At 42.1% G+C, this 16,897-nt stretch overlaps 1 protein-coding gene across 2 annotated transcripts in view; it reads right to left on the bottom strand.

Moving 5' to 3' along the window:
* The window catches only part of EPB41L4B (erythrocyte membrane protein band 4.1 like 4B), a 171,982-nt gene that overhangs the window by 59,865 nt on the left and 95,220 nt on the right, over positions 1 to 16,897 (bottom strand). For both annotated transcript variants that reach the window (XM_030490937.1, XM_030490946.1), the window contains exons 16-17: positions 14,301 to 14,482; positions 8,527 to 8,642 (exon numbers count right to left, since the gene is read on the bottom strand). In XM_030490937.1, coding sequence (XP_030346797.1) covers positions 8,527 to 8,642; positions 14,301 to 14,482 — 298 coding nt within the window. The remainder of the gene's footprint in view (positions 1 to 8,526; positions 8,643 to 14,300; positions 14,483 to 16,897) is intronic.

Genomic DNA, 16,897 nt, shown 5'->3' with positions numbered 1-16,897 from the left:
CCTTGAGGTTCACCGCTGGCAAAGTATTTCAAGACAGAACTGGTGATTTTTTAGCCACTGAAATTACTATATGATTAGCCCTTTAACTTCAAATCCTGCTTCCTTTACCCTTCCTTCCGCCCTCCCCCATGGCCCACCACCTGACAGTAACAAGAGTTTTACTGACTCTTCTCTCAGGTCCATGAACAATCACAATCAAAAGGAAACATCAAGATTTGGGCAACACTTTCTGCAAGTGGACCAAAGCACAAATGCAATTATGCTGCCTGAGGAAACTGTTCTGCAAACACTGGGGAGGGAAAGAGCCAGACTTCTGCAGAGCTCTATCAAGATTGCAAGGTATTTCTCACATGTAAGCAAAGTTGGCCCAGCAGACTTCTGCATCCAAAATGCCATAGCTGCCAGGTATGATTTTGAACGACTGAAAAACTATTAAAGGACTGCTGATCACGGGATTTTTTTTTTTTCTGGCAGATTTCTAATGATTCTTATATATTTATTTGCCAAGCTACTTTTACAGGTTTTAGTGGGAGATATTTTTGGACTTTTCATTCTCCCCGCTTTCCTCCTAAGTGAAGAAGAAATTACTTAAAATTAAAAGTGACAGCATCTAGCAGGAGCAACTTCTGGAACTGTAGTCATCTATTCAGTCTTGAATACAATGGTAGCTCTGGCAAGCATATGAAAAAACCCAACATGAAATATTTGTTTGCCATAGGTGTCTTTTCTGTGGTACACATGAAGCTGAGAAGTAAGGCTACTCAAAAGGACAAAATTAACTGTAAAGAAAGCACAACTTTTCCTTCACCAGTAGTCTTCGTAGCCACAGTGCACTATTATATACTTTTAAAGGGCTGCTATTATTGTCAACTTTTAAGTGTATTGATTCTTAACACCAGAAAGAACAACGCACTAAGCAGTGGCATTTCAAAAGGCCCTTGCAAAATCCCACCTTTGTTTTACAGTAGATACTAATTAAATATCATTTCAGTCAAGCAAGATTAAGCAAACTGTATTTTACTAGCTAAATCAAGACAACTGGTGCTTGTTTAGGACACAAGCTTATAATGTAATTCAAAGTTCCAAAGTCCCATATCCCAGATGGATATGGATATTTTTAGTCCTTGCGTTCTTCCTTTGCTGTCTAATTTCCCCACATTAACCAAGAGCAAGATAAAAGCCCTTGGGTGTGCCCTACAGCTGGGAACCCTCAAAAGGTCTCAATGTCCTGCTGTATTCAGGATTATACCAGATGAGTCCATGTAATGGAGACTGTTCCCAGCGTGGGATCTGATGTGCAAGTCTCAAACTGAGATTCTCAGACCTTGAGAGGTCCAAACGCTGGTGCTCACTGACCTGGCTGAGAAGGGAAAGCTGCTGCTGGTGGTGGTTGCAGACTTCTTAGAAGCCATTCCTGGCCATTCAGTTCTACTTTGGCTCTTGTTTAGGTTGCACTTCGAAAGTTTTACCTTCAAGCAAGCAAAATTTGCTTTGCTTACACCCCACGAGGACCAGTAGCACCTTTAGTGACTGCTCACACATAAAGAGCAGACATTGCTGAAACCACTGCTTGGCCTCGTCCTGCTCACCAGATGCTGAACCAGCAGCTGAAGGCCACCATCTCCCTTGCCTCAGTGGAAATGCTGACTGCACACAAAACCCATATGGGGCTTGACCTGACCCAGACCTCCTCTAGCTTCTAAACATCTGTGAAAGGCTTCTTTGCCAGCCTGCCTTGGCACTGGCGCTTTTCTGCCACAGTGCAGCACATCCTGAATCATTACTGAATTCTGCTTTCACATAGCTGATTAGCTGAGACTATTACACATACAATCACTGGCATTGAAAATCCAGACTAAAAGTGAACTCAAATCACAGAGTACAAAGAGAACAAAGTAGCACCTTTGTACTGCAGACTATCAGTACTTGTAAGCATCTGTATCAGTTCCTATTGTCCTTAATGCCACTAATCTTTACATAGAAGTCCGTTCATCCCCCAGTTTAACTCCTCAAGTATAACTGCAATCAAGAAAGCAAAAGAAAATCCATACAGCACCTTCTATGGCTCATTTCACTGGTTTATAAGAAAATCAAAGATCTAAACCCTGCCTGCATTAGGAATCTCTATATATTAATCCTGCAAGAATGAAAGCTGTAATCTACTTTATTTTGTTGTATAATAAAGAGATCTTACATTTCCAGAATCCTTATTGCTTGCAGTGATGAGTGAAGCATAAAGATAGCAGCTGGGTATTCAAATGCTGTACCAGGTTTGCAGTTATTAAAATTTCATTCTCATTTATAAACTAATAGCATTCTTAGTCATTAGTGGAAGTCATTAGAAAACTAAACATGGCATAATATTATTGAAACTTCCAATTTTAACATTTCTTATTATGCAATTCCAAAGAATCTGAGATGTTCCTTTCAAGTGAATGTCTGAGAGTCAAACGAAAAAAAATCATCTTCTTGCTTAAAACTGCAATCCAAACTCATCCTAAAAGGTTTAAAAATGTGGAAAAACCCATTAAGTTAAGATACTTGATAACAGTTCAATTTTGCATCTACACTTTTGCTGGTGCTAAAAAATAGCAATGTATTCACATCACTTTCACCACTGATGGAGAATTTTATTCTTCCAGAGAAGGAGAACACTGGAGAATTGCGCTTAACTGGGTTTGATAGAAGTGGTTTGAACAAGCTCAGATATATACATGCATAAAACTAGATGTCTTTTTTTCTTTCTATAATTGAGGTCTTAGGTTTGCTTTTCTCCTCTCAAACATTTACTTTAAATTCAATTACATTTGCTGATACTAGAACAGAAGGCAGATTTGTAGAGTCTTAGATAATGATGACACTGGCTTTGGTTTGCAAAGCTAACTGAATATTAAGTACACACACAGAATATAAAAATAGTTGCATGAAACACAGCAAAACCACTCCTGTACTTAACATTTCCATTCTCTCTGCTTTAAAAGATTCATGTTTGGTTCCACATCACACTTTATACCAAGAGCAAGACGCATGATTTTTTGCCTCTGTGAATTTATCAATAGTCTCTTCTTAGTCAAAAAGTATGTGTAGAACACACATCTAGCTGGAGACATCTGAAGAATAGAATCGATATTTTGTTTAGGAATGCCGGTCTATTCTTCGTTGCTAGTCATCACTACTAGTAGGAGGTAAAATTTTAATGAAGACAACACAGATGTATAGGTTCTGAATGCACATTAGCTCTGTGAGGTCAAATGCTTTGATTTCTTGGGATGCAACTACATCTGCAAATGTGCAACAAAATCTACAGACTCTTTCGCCCCCTTTCCATCGGTAAATCTCTTGATTTTTTCCCCCATGCAATAGCTAACACCAATTACAAACAGTCACCACAATGACAAGGCCTGTATGATTATGTGCTATTCTTATTTGAGGCAAAGTGTGCAAGCAGAAGCTGCATCTTTTATTAGAAAAATACATTTGGAAAAAAACAAACAAGCAAAAGAACCCCGCATTAAGCTGTCAGACACACAAGACCTTCCTCCGGTCAACTATCAGTTGGTCTAATGAACGATATAACTCTCAATAAATCTTGTTATGCTTCTATCCTTGGAGCAAACCTCTTTAATTCCTGGTATCAAATTTATTTTATAAAATGCTATTGCTCAATATTATTAGATCCTGCATCTGTCAGTGCCAAGCTTCATGATAGCTTTACTCAGTCATGGTAGTCATGTTTCCCAGGGTATATCCTCTGATCAGTGTATCACACAGAAGAGTCTCAAATATATAAACAAAGTGAGTTGGTTTTGGGGTTTTTTTTAAACTACAAATGATTTTTGGAACTGCAGCAGCTTTAGGCTTTGCAATTGTGCATGGGGCAGGTAGTTCCACAGCTGTTTTGAAAGTGGTTTCATTTGCAAGCAGTCAGTAATGTAACTGGGTAGCCCTGTAATATGTTACTGCCATGCCAACAAAAGGCCATAAGCTTTGAACAAAGTCATTGAGCTCATCAGGCTCACGCTGAACCTTTCTTGATCTGCCTGCAACTTTACCAGATTTAGCTGTAACAGCAATAATTTTATACAGAAAACAGTAACACAAGCAGTTCGTTTCTGTAGAATAAGGTATTTATGACTGTAACATGATGTAGTATAAAGCTGCACAGGGCTAGTATGCTAACACAGGCCTTAAGAGGTGGAGACACAGGAGATGGTGTAGAGGAGCGCAGGCATGGGGTGATAGCATAACGAGCGCAGGCTGGCACTGGAGACTCCACAGCTATAAACAGCTCACCAAATGACCAGTTAAAGAAGTGCAGACCTGAAGCTGGACAAAACTGGTTTTAGAGGTAATGAAGAGAGTGAAGACGTAGTATCTAGCATAACAATGTAAAAGCCACCATGTATAGTATATTTGGGTGTAACATGAAGATGCAGATCAATGAAGAATCATGGAATCATAGAATAATTTGGGTTGGAAGGGACTTTCAAATGTCATCTAGTCCAAACCCTCTGCAATGAGCAGGGACATCTTCAACTACATCAGGTTGCCCAGAACTACATCCAGCCTGGCCTTGAACATCTACATTCAAGAAAGAAGGTGTAAAAGCATGTTTGCAAACATACAAAAGGACGAGTAGTGGATCCTAGAGTGATGAAGAAGAAACCATGAACATAACTGGATGGAACATTGGAACCGGCTGCCCAGGGAAGTGGTTGAGTCACCATCTCTAGAGGTATTTAAAAAGTGTGTAGACGTGGCAGACTTGGCAGTGCTAGGTTAATGGTTGGACTTGATGATCTTAAAGGTCTTTTCTAACCTGAATGATTTTATGATTCTGTGACCATCATAACACCCCTTCAGACCTCACCAGAATTAAATCACCAACCTTAAGACCCAAGGGTGTATGGGAAGGGTGAGCATAACACCACGAAAATGGGAAGAAAAAAATTGAACTGTATTAGTATTCTTTCTTCTTATGTAATAATTACATCTGGTCTAACTACTAGACTCCCAAGATTTCAGAAATGCTAACAATACATTTGTGGCTACACACGCACACATGGAGCAAGGCGGGTGCGTGAACATATGTTTCTAACGAAAGGCTTGCAAGAAAGAAAATCAGAAATACATTCACAGCTACAACACTCAGGTTTGTCTCTCCTGGAAATTAAGGCGTCTGCTAGCACCGAAGGGCATGAAATGCATGCTGAAACTGACTTTTATCATTCAGTAGGTGGACAGACACGTCCACTGTACCAAACAGCTCTGGAAAGGAGACTGGATACATCCATTCATCATTCCCATGAGACGAAGTTTGCTGTAGCAGACAATCAAATTAATTAACTGCTGAATCTGATTTACCCAATTTCTTGTTAATTCTCCTATGGGTTGATTATTAAGCCTGACAAATTCCAGCCCCAAAGCACTTTGCTTGAAAAAAAAATAATTAGCAACAGGAAGAAAGGGAGTGAAAGTTGAGACTCCAAAATAGATGTGGAAACCATTGCTTTATTTTCAGAAATAGAGCAAATGAAGCAGCTTTGGAACTGGATCACTGGTTTTGTTTAAGCATAATATTTCAGACGCAAAACTAGGGAATAAAAAGCACTTAGCAGAACAGAAATCAATGGAGTGGTGCAGGAGAGCTGTTAACATTTCAGGGTTTTTGCCAGAAACTAGATACCCTAACTACTCATTAAAATCTGTTTGCTGCTGGACTGAGTAGCCAGTTAACTACCATAACCAAAGTTGCTTTAAAGGCCAGTGAAAAATGCTTGTCCCAGATCAGAGCTGTTCAATCCTGTCTAACCTGCCCTGCTGCCTTTGTGCTGGGTGATGCTCCACAGCATTTTAACTCAGGGTCAGCCCAATATTTATAGTATGTCCCTCTCTTTCATTGGAGAAGCCATTTGCTAAGGCGACTCCATGGAGGGTCCACTCAAAGCCGTGCTGTTTGTTTGTTTTAGCTTTACGAGGTCTGTGTATACATTTCACTAGGATCTAGGTCAGAAAATGGTGCTTGAGGAAGAAACCAAAAGCAAGGGGCCAAAAGAACCTGAGAATGATTTCTTGGTCACAACTCACAACCTGTAATGTGAGCACTTGATCGCTGAGGTGTTTTCTAGTGGAGATTCTAGGCCTGTTTCAAGAGCATGTACAATTTTCAGATGGCTCAAAATGGCAATTTTAATAAATGTTGAGAGACTGGCCTCCTTTGCATGCACATGGTAACTTCTATTCATGAGATTGCTGTCCAGCTTTTAAGCCCAAACCCACTATGACTGCCAGAAGAGGTTTCTCATTAGACAGCCCATGTCTCTACACTTGCCTTCTGCTGAGCTTCTGCAAGAAACAGAAGCATTTAGCAGCTCCTGGTGCTCATTGCAAGAGCTTTTCACTAGCTAAACTTTGACTGATGGCTGCAGCAGACACAGGCTGTGTTTACTGTGCAGCTGCACTTATTGTGAAGTACAGACTTGCTATGATACTGGGTTCTGCTAATTAGTCCTTATACAAATAGTCTATTTGATTGTGGACAAGATTCTAGAGCTGTCGGGACACGACAAAGAAAACCATTAATTACAGAAGAGCTGAGCTCTCCCTCTATGGATTTTCAGAGAAGGAGAGTGAGAGGATCAGAAGTCAGGCTTTGCCAGGCAGAAGTTGCAGGGACTCTACTGGGACTACTTGCACAGCAGGGTGGAATACAGGATCGAAGTGTTTAAAGCTTTCATTTAAAGAAAAAAGAGACCACAAATCTACTCATTATGAGATCAGAAGGGTACCACTGAGATCATCTGTTCGGATCTTTTGTGCAACACAAGTCAGACTGGTTTAACCACTCATGCACTGTGGTCAATATGGAGAGAGACCTCTCACTTCATTTTAGCCCTTTCTATATGCCAAACTGAGCTGACAATAAGCTCGATAGCATACGACTGTCCTTTAAAGCATGTTTTGGACATTGTACCTAAGTGAATGTTCTCAGCTGGGGTTCAGGTAGAGTATCAGTAATTACACCTGAACTAAAGTGTTCCTCTCATAAGACCTGGATGTTCACTGGATGAGACTGTGAGATGGAGAATTTTCCTTTGGCAAACTATGTCAATGCTTAATTAGCTTGGCCTATAAAAAAACCATACGTATTACCAGATAAGAGTATTTCTAGAAGAACAACTTGAGAAATGTCCATGGGAAAATGACAGCTTCTTTTCCAGTTCACCCCAGTTTGTCTACTTTATGATTTTTTATCCCCACTCGAACCAACTAGTGGGATAAAATGACAGCTCCTCACAGTTGATAAGCAAATAGATTTTGGGAAATGTCTGAAGCACTCCACTTTTATCTGTTCATTCAGAAGTCTCCAAAAGTCATGACATAGGTCAATGCCTCATGACCACATTCATAAGGCATAAGAACCGCAGTCCTTAGCCAAAGTACACTACCACCCCATGACACACCCTGAACATGGTTCTTCAAGCAAATCTTCATGACAGAAAATCTGCATTATGGATTAACTTCAATTAACTAGAATGTTGAAAGAAAAATATTTCAAGATTTTGGGTTTTTTTATTAGAACCACCTGACTCCCTGATTTTCAGCCTTGACTTCCATCTCCTGGATTCCCTCATCCACAGAAAGAAAGATTATGCTATACAGATATACAGTCCCTTTGTGTTTGTATTTTTGAAACACTTTTCCACACCCCATTCAATTTTTAATTTCCTAATGCTCACTGAAATAATATCAATAACAAAAGGCTGTTTGTAAAACCAAGGGAAAGTAACTTGAGTTCTCCCTTGAAGTGACAGAAAACGTGGCATACCACATTTCAACATGTCTGTACAGTCACTGGGGGCACAAACCCACCTCATTTGAAGCCAGTGGCAATGCTCTCACTGACCTTACTGAGCCCAGCTCAGGACTGATGTGGTTGCAAACCAGAGGTCCAGGCTTCTGTGGCTCTACTGGGACCCAGCTTGAGGCACCCCACAGCAGAGCCACAGTGGATTTTGCCTCACATGGATACAAGGAGCCACTGACCTGCTGGCCTCTGGTCTCTGGCAGAAACAGTGGGACATGGCTGTTTTGCCACCCCTGCAAAAACTCACTCACAAAACACCCACTACCATCAGATGCCAGGGGGTGTTTAAAGCATAATATGGGCTCCTCATGTAGAAAAACAAGGTTTTAAATTTTTTTTTTTCTATCACTTAAAGTGTTGTTACTTTTTTACACCTCTGGGCTGTCTAGATGACTAAGTCTTCACAACTGAACTAAAACTACATCAATAACATTGTTGCAGCAGCTTCTGAAATTTTAAAAGGCAAAGGCGAAGGAAATGCTCAATCTAAAAACCAAACCCCAATCCATAAGGAGATGGTGAGAGGTGATTAAAAAGCAAGCCAGTTGCAGATGAATGTTGATTTGAGTTAAAGGTGAAAAAGCAGCAGCTTTTGAATATGAAGTGACAACAGGGCTCTCTGGCATATATATGTAAAAGTATATATGTATGTGCTATACCTTGTTCATGCTGACGTGCAGGGCTGGCCATGGTCCAACTACCTTCACACTCTCCGTTTCTATTTTCTTCAGATGAGAGGTTTCATCATAAAAAAGGGGAAGTCCTGAGCTCAGTTCTAAAAAGATGCCCAAAGGAAAGAAAGAAAAAAAAAACAGTCTGAAGGGAAGCTACAGAAGAACTGCAGAGCAAGACACTCAGCTGCATTTGAAGAGACAGCAGTCAGCAAACCATGTTCCCTGTAAGACCCTCTAAAATATTTCAGAATTATGCCTGTTGGGTCATTTTGCCTTTTTCTATTTAGCAAACAATTCCTCCCCCTCCTCCTTCTCACCCATCCCTTCATTTCAGCAGGGCTTTTGCCAGCTTTGGGCTAGACACTTCTCTCCTTACCTCCCCCTCTCCACCCCCCTGCATTCTAAAACTCAGTTGACACCAGAGGGATTATTTATGCAGCCAAGGTGCCACTCTCAGAACATGTGATGTGTAAAGAGATCAGAGTATAGCTTTTGGCTTCTCTCAGACATCTTTATTTATACGCCAGCCTCTTTAAGACTGTTGTCAGGAATTTGCTGTGCTTTGTCAACAGAGATTTTGAGCAAGCCACCGACACAGAGAGACAAGGAAAAATATTTTTTGAGACAGCCCTGAAAGGTCTCTGCCAACATATTGGGGATGGTGTGGCATATATCTGTATATTTGCAAGTACTCTGAGAAAAATGAGCTTCATCATGTGATGATTTAACTGATCTCTGCGTCCTCCTGTATTGCTTTTTACCATGGATTTTAAGTAATAACAGTTGAGAACAGTCTGTAATCTCTGGAGTCTGATTCAAAGCCCACTGAAATCAATAAAAACCTTGCACTGACTGCAGTTTAGGCTGGATCAGGTTTTTAAGCTGTCCTAAGAATATTAAATATTACCCATTCAAGATCTAATTCTACAGCTGTTTAAATATACATTAAGAGCTTTGCTGACTAAAGACAAGCTGCTAAAACCAGATTACAGGGCTACGAGAAACACGCTGGTTTTGGCATTGGTGAAACATTATCAGACCCTGAGGTAATAATGTCCTAGAAGGGGTTACAGTACCAGTATTGACCTCCCCTTGGTGGTCTCTCATCACAAGTTAGTGATGCAAGAATTTGGCATTTCTCACATCACAGCTGCTTCTGTGGATATGAGACTGTGAAACTACCCAGTGATACCTGGGAATAAATCACCACAGCCATAAGATAAGACATAACAATGTGGTATTTGGGGATGTTTTGTGTTTGAGTGGTTTGGGATTTTGGTTTTTTTTTTTGGTTGGTTGCTATTTTTTTAGAAACACAATCATTCTGTTTTCCTGTCAAGAAAGAACAAAAAGGAGGGGGGAAGTGCCTTATTTAATTATCTTATTCAAGTTTGCTATGATTTAAAACTGACTTTCAAACTGTTTTTTTTTTTTGTTTGAAGGGAGAGCTCTGGGAAAACAAGGCAGCCACTGCAGCCTTTTAATGCAAACTTGAGAACAGATTAAAAAAGAAAAAAGGCAAAACTTTGAAGACCTACACTACAAAACGCATACATTTCCTGAGTCAGCATTAAGTCTTGGCAAAACCAGGCTTTCATTTCAAGAAAGCATCTGGCAGCACTGGGGTTTTTTAAATCACTGTTTTCAACCTGAAATCCAGTCTGTAGTACATCATTCTCTGCTCAGGGTTACACAAGGACTTTTGTAGTGAGCAGTTTAGGAGTAAAGGATGCTTATTTTTAAGTGATAACCTGCAAGCTCAGCCCAGCGTTCCAGAGGCAAGCTGGCCCCTCTCTTTTCGTTCATCATTTTCCATCATAAAAATTCAGCAAGCTACATTGCATACTTGTTGGCATCTGCTTTCAGTGATAGCCCCAGCTGCTGCCAGTGGATCTGCTCATGTGCATTTGGTAACCCATGCATGACATTGCTGTGCCGATTAGGCTTAGCAAGCAGCTCAACCCCTCTGTGCGGTGGTGATGGCACTGCAAGGCTAAGAGCTGTTGAATACGGTGGTCCTTGGGACTGGGATTCTGTGAATACACCAGGGCAAGATCTGCTGCATAAAAAGACATGATCTGTGTACATTAGCTTTGAGGTGAAGGGCAGCATCACAAATACAAGCATCAGGCTGAATGCAGGAAAACAACATCTTCTGCTGAACTGCCTTCGTAAACACACGTCAGATTTGTTTCACCGCGTTTCACTTCCTCTAGTAATTGAAGTAGACAAATTACTTGGAATGTGAAAAATCGGGCAGGTCTGGACCGGGTTTGTTTTCTGTAACAAAATCCCAGGCTGTGTTTGCTGAGAAACAAGCACTAGTATTTAAAGGGAACCTTGGCTGAGCATACTGTCATTTCCCTCTCTCCTGCCCATGGCCTATGAATTGCACTGGAATTTTGGCATTTATCAGAATAAGCGTAAGTGGAGTAAAGGCACATGCTTTCTCCCTCTCTTGGTGCAATGTCAGGTACATATTGATGGGTCACTCCACGTTCCACTTGAGATGAATTTAAAGCCACCCCAGAGACGAGTCCAGCCTGTAGGAACTGGAAGAAGTCACAAAACGCTCACAGTCCCTTTGAAAACCACAAGGAAGCCAAACTGAAGTGCTGGTATGCATGGCCTCACCTCTGTCAGCCTCATGAGGAAGTTTCCACTAGGATAGTGTATTCCCTCTATGAGACCTTTTTGCTCTCCAGGCATTTCCACTTGAGATATTCTGGTCACAAGCACCCTCTTCCCCGAGACTGTCCCCAGGTTAGTGACCACTTACTTCCTAGAAACCCTTTGACAGTAGTGGCCTTTCCACACAGGCTGGAGCCAGACATCAGCCCCCCGTGGTCCCCATGTTCCTGACACAGACCCCTGATAGTGTGTTCTCTCTGCCTGAGTTGTTCTTGTCCCACACACTCTGCCATGTGTGCTGTCCTAGATAACTGACTGACAGACAGCATGCTCCTGTTCCAGCACATAGACCACGAGCCTTTTCCACATGCTCCCTGCAAGATGGTTTTCTCAGTTGAAATAGCATGAGCAGCATTTTAATGAATCCATTAAAAACAAACCGAACCAAAGCAAGCCCCCTGAGCACCAACCTTGAAAAGGCACATAGACCTCTCACCTCAAGCTGCAAATGAGTAACTTTGATTCCGCTCTAAGGGAAGTGGTCCTGCCCACACTGCCGCCACTCTAACAGAGTAAACATGCAAGGTCTAACTGCAGACTGGCCTTTCAAGGAAAACCATCTTTGTCTCCTCAGGGGATCAGTGATGGGTTGCTGTGGGGCAGCATGCCTGTATTAAGACAAGCCAGTGCATGGTTATGTACAGTTGCTTGAAGAGCTCAGCTGGACATGGTCAGCATGCCTGCTCCACAGCTTCCCCTGGGAGGTGTCCCATCCTTTTCTGTTCTCTAAGAGAAACCGGGAATTGGCATTTGGCACTGCTGGCATTAGGCCATGTCAGGAACCAGCACTGATTCCCTTTTCTCTAATCAAATAGCTAGCATGAAACAGCCTTAAGCAGACAAAACAAAGAGAAAGGTAAATCTGTCTCCAGGAATAGGTGCTACATGAACTTCTTGGCTGTTGAAATCCCATTCAGAGCGTTGCAGCTGCTGGACAGGCTGGAGAGGCTGTGACCCATGAGGGCTGTGGGGTTTAGGGGAGAGGCATTGCTCTTCCCATGCCTGGGGGACACAGCCTCCTCAGCCCTACATTTCATCTTGAAGGTAACACTGACGGGGCACAAAGAGAATTATAGAATCTTAGAATGGTTTGGGCTGGAAGAGATCTTAAAGCTCACTTAGTTCCAACCCCCTGCCATGGGCAGGGACACCTTCCACTAGACCAGGTTGCTCCAAGCCCCATCCAGCCTGGCCTTGAACACTGCCAGTGATAGGGCAGCCACAGCTTCTCTGGGCAACCTGTTCCTGGACAAACCTGCTCCTGATGTTTTGCTCTTATGCTTTTCTAAGCTGTTTCTAAGGTTATTTCAGCTATAAGGAGGAGTACAAAAGCAGTGCAGCCTAAAAGGAGACACAGAGCTGGAATAAACACCCTGTATTGTGGTTTTTGCTGTTGCTTCAAATCACCTTCTGCTCTACAGGTGAGCCCAGCTTGGTAGGGCTGTAGGGAGGTGGAGACTGGCCCTGCTGCACCATTGCTGGGGCAGAAGCTAAATCCCGGGGGCTGACATGGGGCTGTGGGCCATAGACAGGATGGGGGGAGCACCTTGGAGGGGAACAGGGCAGTGGGGTCTGCAGCGTTCTCAGGGCCAGAATACTCAGCAGCAGCAGAGCTGGCTCTGACCCAATTTCCTGGCGTGCTTCAACTCTAATTTGAGAAAGAAAAACATGGGCTGGCACACCCCCCAGAAAGGTCACTGCCTCCCGCTGCACCAGGCTGACAGCCCAGTGAGGCTGTCCAGATCAGCCCTGCCAGCATCCCTCCATCGCCAGCGCTCAGCCACCCCTCAGGGTAGCCCATGGCCAGCTGGCCGAGGCCCAGCAGGTACCCAGCAGGATGGCCTGTGCCACCCTCACCGATGGCACTGGTCGGATCACTGCAGACCGTGGCCAAGATACCCTTTGGCGGTGCTGGAGTGCCCAATTGCCTGGCCAGGGCCTCTGTGGCAGCACCAAGTGGGGGTGCCATGCCAACCCTAGGCACTTCCCCGCATGAATGTATGCCAGCATTGAGTGTTCAATCAATAAAAGAAGTGGGACAGCCTAAAATCACAATCACCCAGCATTGTCCATTACAAGATCCTAGTTTCAGGAACTTAAAAGTTGCCAGATTAAAAGCCCAGGCTGAAAGTTTCCACAACAGATGCCCATCTCAGGGTGATTTACAATTATGAAGGCAAAAACTGGGCAAAGAAAGAATTTATTATGCCCATGAAGCAAGGAAAATGATAGCTCATACCTTGTTTTGCCCATCTTCTGAGATTCTTACACAGCTTCAGCATCTCACACACTGCAGAGTGCAGAGATTATAAATTTGGAGAGCAAGAAGTAGAATTACTCAGTGGCAGGGCTGTTTCTCTTCCAGTTCTTGTGTAAAGCTATGAACATTTGGCCAAGCTATGTACCCTTAAAAAAGCCTGTACATGTTTAGCTACGGAGACTTACACCCAGACTCTCCAAGATTACAACAAGAATAGAAAGGTTTTTCTCCTCTTTGCTTTCTACAAGCCAAGAAATTCTCGGCCAAGCAAGCAAGCACACTCCAGTCATGGTAGGTAAGGCTGAGCAGGAATTGTTCCCATTACACAAACTAAGAGCAAGATGCTGATTGTCCAGTGCTCCAAAATTTCTGTTGTTTTTGCCCAGGCATGAAAGTAAAAGCCAGATCCAGATAACGAGGGCTGAAGGACAGCTGGGCAGATCAGCAAAACACAATGGCAGATGAAGGGAAGTTTGTGAAACTATACAAATAAATAGTAACAATGAAAAAATAGCCTGAGCCAAGTGGCTAGAGACTCAGTATCTGTGACTAATTGGGTATTTGTTCAGCTACAGAACACCAAACTAACACCAATCCCACAGCCCTGTAGCAAAGCCAGGAAATTGCAAAAGTCCTGTCTCGTTTTGCACACACTTACAAAGCTAGCAAATAGTAAGAAGCAGCATATTCTTCAAGAGGGAAAACTGAAACACTGTGTTGTTTTCCTTGTGTTTCCTTTGCCTCCTTGCCAGAGACAAATCTGCATGCAGCACAATTACTGAAATAACATTTACTGCAGTGGACTTACTGTTTGGGGTTGGAACAGAAGAAACAATGTCTTTGCTGTCTGGAGCAAGGGCGCCATAATTCGTGAGGTGGTGGTGATGACGGTGGTGGTGGTGGTGCCTTGCAGGTATTTTTGCAGTATATGGTGTTCCACCATTCTCCTCAATATTGAACTGATGCAGATCACTGTTGTTCAAGGGATAGCTACAAAATAAATTCAGTTCATATTAGAGCGGTAAGCAGTAGGACAAATGGTGCTTTTGGAGAGACAGAGTGCAAACTTTTTTGGGAAAAATGCTTAGATTCTTTGTAAACAACATTTTTAATGAGGTATATCCCAAATCCTTAGCTTTCTGTTACCAGGAGACTCGTAAGGTGAGGAAAAAGGATGCCTCTTGTTCTTTGGTATAATTTTATTAATATCAGAAATAGTTTTGATTTTACACACTACACAACCTCTGCTAGACTCCTATGCAGAGCCAAATTCTGACTGATGGAATACAATCCTCGAAAACATCAAAATTTGTCCTCCTGGAATTTGCAACTTTAGGAAAGTGGGATAGCAAAGGGACAGGCAGCAAACAATAGCTTCCTTAAAGCGAAACTGACAGAAGAGCAGGCCAAGGAACAGTCCCAGAATAACATCGCATTCCTGAGAAAGTTTGGGCCTCCAAACTCATGGCGCAAAATAGCTGTATGAAAAATCTGTGACTTGGGAAAAGTGGAGAAAGTTCCCATTGGAAATAATAGATTTTAGAGGTAACAACATGCAAAATAATGCTTGGTCAAAAAGGAATTATATGTGTTCTGGCAAACTAAGAGGGGTTTTCTTGCATATGTTTAGTCAGATGAACTGTTATCAGTCTAATAACACATACAGAGAAATTGAGACATGCTGAAATTTTAATTCATCATCTCTAACTCAGAGGTGCCAAGTGACACTGTTGATTTTCCTCTATAGTTTAACTGGTGCTCTTTCAACTACTGTTTGAAATGATGATGAATTTCCAGAAATTATATTTTGTCTCCATACCAGTAAACAAAAAAGACTGAGATAACTCTATACAGATACTGCAAATGACTTGATTGCTTCTTCCTCAGAGGAATGCTTAAATTTTTTATAAGGTTTTAACTTATCCTATAGTATTACATTAGACGGTAGTTGCAGTAAATCAATTCATTCCAAGAAAAGATGAATCCCCTGCCCATTCAAAAATGCTAAAGAAATTATACCTTCAGCTTTTATTACTAACAGCAGCTGAAAACCTGACAGTATGGAATAAAACCAAACAGACTAATTAAGGAAACAATGAATAAATTATACCTAGCTACTTGCTACATATGTTCTCTGCAGATTACTTACTGATTCAAAACAAAATTAACCAGTCATCTGCAAATAAACACATCTGTATATTTTCCAAAGATATGCTGAAGCATGCCACTTGGTACATCATTAATAACTGCTGTCTTCTTAGTAACAGCTTCTGACAACATGAGGTTTCTGACTGGGTAGTAATTGAATAACACTTTTATGCTGGTTACTTTTTGAAAGCAGGAGGAGGGGAGGGGAACATTTTGTATATTAAGCTTGGCAGGTTCCCTGCACGTAGCAACAACTGCCAATAAAGGCACTTCTGAATGCTTATTTGCCTTAAGGAAACAGTACAAATAGGTGTCTGATCCACAGGGGACAGCTTTGGTGAGCTCAGATAATCCCGGGACTGGTCTGTCTTTGAAACTGCTTCACTATCTTCACTGTTATAATCGAATCAAGCCTACTGGAGGAAAATGGTACAGGCTAATGAGACCACACACTAATTGTAACAGCTCTCCTGCACTCTCCTTCCGAGCACCTTGGATTGAAGTGACATTTTTTGACTCAGAAGATAGCTGGTTTTGTTCGCACAGTGAAAACCCTTATTGGAAATAAGATCAGTTTTGAGTCGGAGCCTCAGCACATCCTTTTTTCAGTCTATGATTAAATGTTTTTCAAGACACAAACCCCCATGAGCTTGGGAGTTGCTTTCCTTTTACCCACTGGCAGGCTGATTTAGCAGATTTTCAACCGGTGTTTTCAAAATGAATGAGATCACACCAAATCCTTACACTGATTCCTCATATTGCTATGGGCATGAGGTAGCTTCCATGCTAAAATGGTAACTATCTGGGCAACAGAATGAGACAAAACCCCTTTGGAACAGGGCCAAACATGCACCAAATTCTCTAGATGTATTTCTTGACTGATCAGAGAGGGGTGCTCACACCATACAAAATGCAGGGAGACCATTACTTCAGTGAAGTAAAGAGCTAAGCCCAGCAAAGCTGATGTTCCAGTATGCACTGCAATCCTTGAGGACAGTAAGTTGCAAAGCTCCAGTCAGGCTGTCAATACCCAGGCAGTGCACTCTGATGTGAAATCCCATGTGGAAACTTCTGGCCCATTTAAAAGGATGCAGTCATCTGCACTCTTCCACAGCTGAGAGCAACTAACAGATATTGAGGCAAATTCATCTCAGCAGTCAGTCAACTCTTGCACTTCTGATGGATGATATAATTTAGGGGCACGTTGGGCATCTTAGTGCAGTTTCTACAAGGTGGCATCAGTATTATCATACACCA

This window comes from Strigops habroptila, chromosome 1 (assembly GCF_004027225.2).
Source record: "Strigops habroptila isolate Jane chromosome 1, bStrHab1.2.pri, whole genome shotgun sequence".
NCBI lineage: Eukaryota > Metazoa > Chordata > Aves > Psittaciformes > Psittacidae > Strigops > Strigops habroptila.
The sequence above is the reverse complement of the archived record's forward strand: the minus strand, read 5'-3'. Positions and strand labels throughout refer to the sequence as shown.